This window comes from Gavialis gangeticus, unplaced genomic scaffold, assembly GCF_001723915.1.
Source record: "Gavialis gangeticus isolate Ggan-Ray unplaced genomic scaffold, GavGan_comp1, whole genome shotgun sequence".
NCBI lineage: Eukaryota > Metazoa > Chordata > Crocodylia > Gavialidae > Gavialis > Gavialis gangeticus.
Window position 1 is genome coordinate 764,972 of NW_017729012.1, and position 3,830 is coordinate 768,801.

General features: G+C 45.2%; 1 protein-coding gene across 2 annotated transcripts in view; it reads left to right on the forward strand.

Annotated features, from left to right (window-relative positions):
• The window catches only part of PITPNM3 (PITPNM family member 3), a 299,986-nt gene that overhangs the window by 110,158 nt on the left and 185,998 nt on the right, over positions 1–3,830 (forward strand). The window contains exon 3 of one of the 2 annotated variants that reach the window (XM_019511015.1): positions 1,979–2,026. The exons of the other annotated variant lie outside the window; for it this stretch is intronic. Coding sequence (XP_019366560.1) covers positions 1,979–2,026 — 48 coding nt within the window. The remainder of the gene's footprint in view (positions 1–1,978; positions 2,027–3,830) is intronic. 2 annotated transcript variants of the gene reach the window in all.

Below are 3,830 nucleotides of genomic sequence, written 5' to 3' on the forward strand. Positions count from 1 at the left end.
CTGTTAGCAAAAGCTTAGGCTGTTTATACGTGTGCTGCAGGAGTGCGGGGGCAAGAAGCTCTAACTAAAGTACCCAGAGTGTCATGTGTATCAGTGTCCCCGCACTGAAAAATGGTTGCGGGGGCACTTTAACTAAAGCTCATCGAACAAGCTTTAGTTAAAGCAGCCCCACTGCCATTTTTTTCAGCATGGGGGATGCTGATACATGTGGTGCTGGAGTCTGCTCCAGTGCACTGTAATTGCAGTGTGCCAGGGCAGCCTTGCTGCATGTGTACAGGCAACCTTCGAGTTCATGCTAAAAACATGTTTAGGCTAAAAATCTTTTCTGACTGCCCCTGATCTGCACAGCTGTGACTTGCCGCTACAGGGCTGGCAAGCAGGGGCCTGACTAGGAGCTACTGTTGGGTTGCCACTACAGCACCAGGCTGCGGGTGCTCTTGGTGTCTGTGCTCTAGGTGGGGGTGGGCTGGAAAAATGTGTTGCTGGGGGCAGGACTGGAAAGGGGAGAGTTTAATGATGGGGACTGGGCAGTGAAATGGGAGGTGGGGAGGCAGTGGATGGGAATACCATCTGGGGCTGGGTGGCGAATTGAAGGGAATCAGGCACCGAAGCCACTAAAGGAAAATATTAAAAAGTTAAAATTTAAAAAGAAATAAAGAGTAAGCAAATTAAAGAATGTGTCATGTTTTAAGAAACTGGGATTGGGTAGCCCCAGCTCATGGGGACATTGCCCTTGTCTTGGGAAGGAAGCCCCAGCTCACAAGGCCCCCAGTCTGGCCCTCTACCTTGTTCCCCCATCTGCCCCTTTTAGCCCTCTCCCCTGGCGTGGTCTGTGCCCCTGTGAGCTGCCTGGCTAGCTCCCCCGGGGTTGGGGGGAGAGTTGGCTTGGTGCCAGTACCGTCTGCTGGGCAGTAGAGTTCAGCAAGGTGGGGAGAGGGGACATTGCTTCCTGGGAGGCTGGAGGACTGAAACTTGGGTGGTGCATCTCTGGTGAGCGGCCACACACCTGGGTAAGACTGATCAGAGAACTGCTCTGGAGCGGTATGACTTTAAGATGCCTAAAGGGTTCTTAAAAGTAGTTTACATGTCTTAATGTGTGAACAATCCAGGGCGTAAAAGGTCCCCAAGCAGCCTAAAAGTACAGTAACAAAGCCTTCACTATACTTTAAAATGTACTTGTACGTTTGTGAAAGAGAGCAAGCTGAACTGAAAATTAACCTTGTTAGGCATTATGGTTTATAGGATCATGGAGCAGAGATTCAGAAGACCTTTGCTCTTGTCTCAATTTTGCCGCGGAATTGCAACAAGTTGCTTCCTTTCTTTGTGCTGTAGGATGGTGATGGTATGTTCTTTTGTAAGAACAGTTTGAGATCCTGTGATGCAAAATATAGTTATAAGGCCTTGACGCAGCAATGAAAAGTACAGGAAAGGACACGTGCCCCCATCTGGAGCCCTAGTTACTTCAGTGGGGTATTTCATGTGGTCAGGAATATGGAAACAGTTGCTGGCCTCCAGTCTAGGAAATGATTGCAGTTAATACTGGCACTTTCCAACACTGCAGTATTTGGGCCTGAGGGAAGCCTCTCTTCTTCAGTGATTTGGGGAGAGGACAGGTCTGAACTATAGTGCTGTAAAATCTGAATTTTATCTAATGACATTAAATGCATTACAATGTTTGGTTAATTAAAAATCCAGGGAGTCCCTTTATGGGCAGACTGAATACATTCCTGCGATCCCCTATGCGAAGGGGAACCTCCCCCCCTCTTTTGGAGTTCCCACTGATGGCTCCAAAATGGCTTTAAGCCATTTCCAGGTATCTTTCTACATGCTGAGCTATTCCCACTGAGGTCACTGGGAGTTTTGGAAATCAAAATATGGCCCTTTTGTGATTGTATGTATTGCAGTATATGAGAAGCAGTAAAAAGCTTGGAGAACATGTAAAGAACATTCATTTCACCTTGTGTTATTTCCTTAGCAGGTGAAGAGTCTGCTTTTTGCTCCTCTGGCTTTCTGCAGGAAAAGCAACGTGAGTCAAGGTTCTTTACACTATTTTTTGTATACCTTGTTGTGCAGCAAGCTAGAGATAAGACTAATACAGAACTAAATCCAGACTTTATGCAAACTTAAGCCTGTTTATGCTTTGTTGAAATGCTGTCGGGGAGGGAGGGGGGGATCAGAATTCGCTTGTCCTTCATTTAGCCAGTCTTATAACTTGTATTTAATCAAGTTACTGTATGTTTTCACTTCATTTTTGTGTGTTGAGTAATGTTTTGTAGCTCTTGTTATTGCTGCAGCATTCTGGAGTAACTGGAAAGTGAAGGTGTTTGCATACTTTGCATACTTCAAGGCACATTGTTAGCTGAACAATACAGTTTCACTCTGCATTTTGCACTTCAGAAGGATTGTTGTTCAGTGTACTCGGCCCTGCTGACAGTTATGCCTGCTTCTAGGGATGCCAGGCAAGTTGTCATGATAGATAGATCTAGGTTTCTACTGTAGATAGGGTTGGGTTCAAGAATGCTGCCAAACCTATACTTGTTGAGGAGTCCCTAGGTCACAAGGCCTCCTCTCAGGACAGATGAATTCAAGTATTAGCGTGCTGTTTATTGCTCATACTCTGCTGCCTAAGGGTGAAGAGTGAGAGCTGTTCCTTGGCAATGCAGAGCTCTGGGTTTCTTGGAGAGCTTCCACCATTGTCCTGCCTGAGAACCCCTGCAGGTTTCCTCTTCTCCCTGTTTTCTAAGAAATCCCTGCATTGTTTTCCCCCTAACCTTGTCCACAAGTGCTTGCAGTAGCTTTTCATGGTAATTAACCCTTTTGCAATGACACGGATACTCTGCCCAGTGCCCACCTCCACTGCCTGCGTATAGGACCATGGGGTTAGTGCCAGAGAGAAGGCTGGTCTTTGAGGAGCAGCTCCTCCTCCGTGTTATTTGACATATAGGAATGCTGTGTTTTCTCACATACAGTGAGATGATACATGTCTTGTTTTTGAAAGGCAGAATGAAATAAATAATAATAAAAAAAAGATCTTAGCTTGCATTAATGAACTGAGCAGCAGCAGCAGCTGGGGAGTTGAGCCTGCTTATGGTTCTGTTCCCTGCGGATCAGTGCAGACCGTACTTTCGTTTTGGCTGGCAAACTGCTGAAATTCCTCTTACTGTATCTTCTTGCATACAATGGATGCTCCAGTTTCTAGCAGCTGCTTTTTTGGAGAAAAAAGGTCCCTGTTGTTTGCAAGAGAATATGGCCTATTAAAAGACAGTGCAGTAGAGAGATTGCAGTGCCAGCTCTGTGCTGCTCCTGCATCGGTGCTCTGCCTGCCGTTGCAATCCCTAGCACAGGGCCTGATCCACTCCACTCCATTATTTTCCTCTAAACATTACAGCTTGTGAGGAACTGAATCTCTAAGATATAAAAATAGTCTTTAGCATTATTTAATAGAAAGCATATGTTATCGCCTTTATGCGAACATATTTCTCACAACAGATTTGTTATTATAAACAGCAAGTTGTAACGTGGCAGATGGCAGAGAGCCGCTTGATTTCTTCTGGGAGTGTGACTATGGAAAGAAGTTTTCTTCAGGGACTGTGTGACCATCTTGTGCTTTTTACTTAATGTTAATTCTCTTGGTTTAACCCCTAAATTCTTTTCAAATAAATACAGCAAGGGATGGTTAAGCTGGTTGGCTTATATTAAACCTGAATATTTAAGGATTGTATTTACCCCTTTTGGAGTTGGTTGATGGCTTACTGTTAATAACAAGTGTTATTGTTGATAGTTTCAAACCTGTCTGGGGCATTTGGCCTGCTTACAGATGTGGGGGGGGG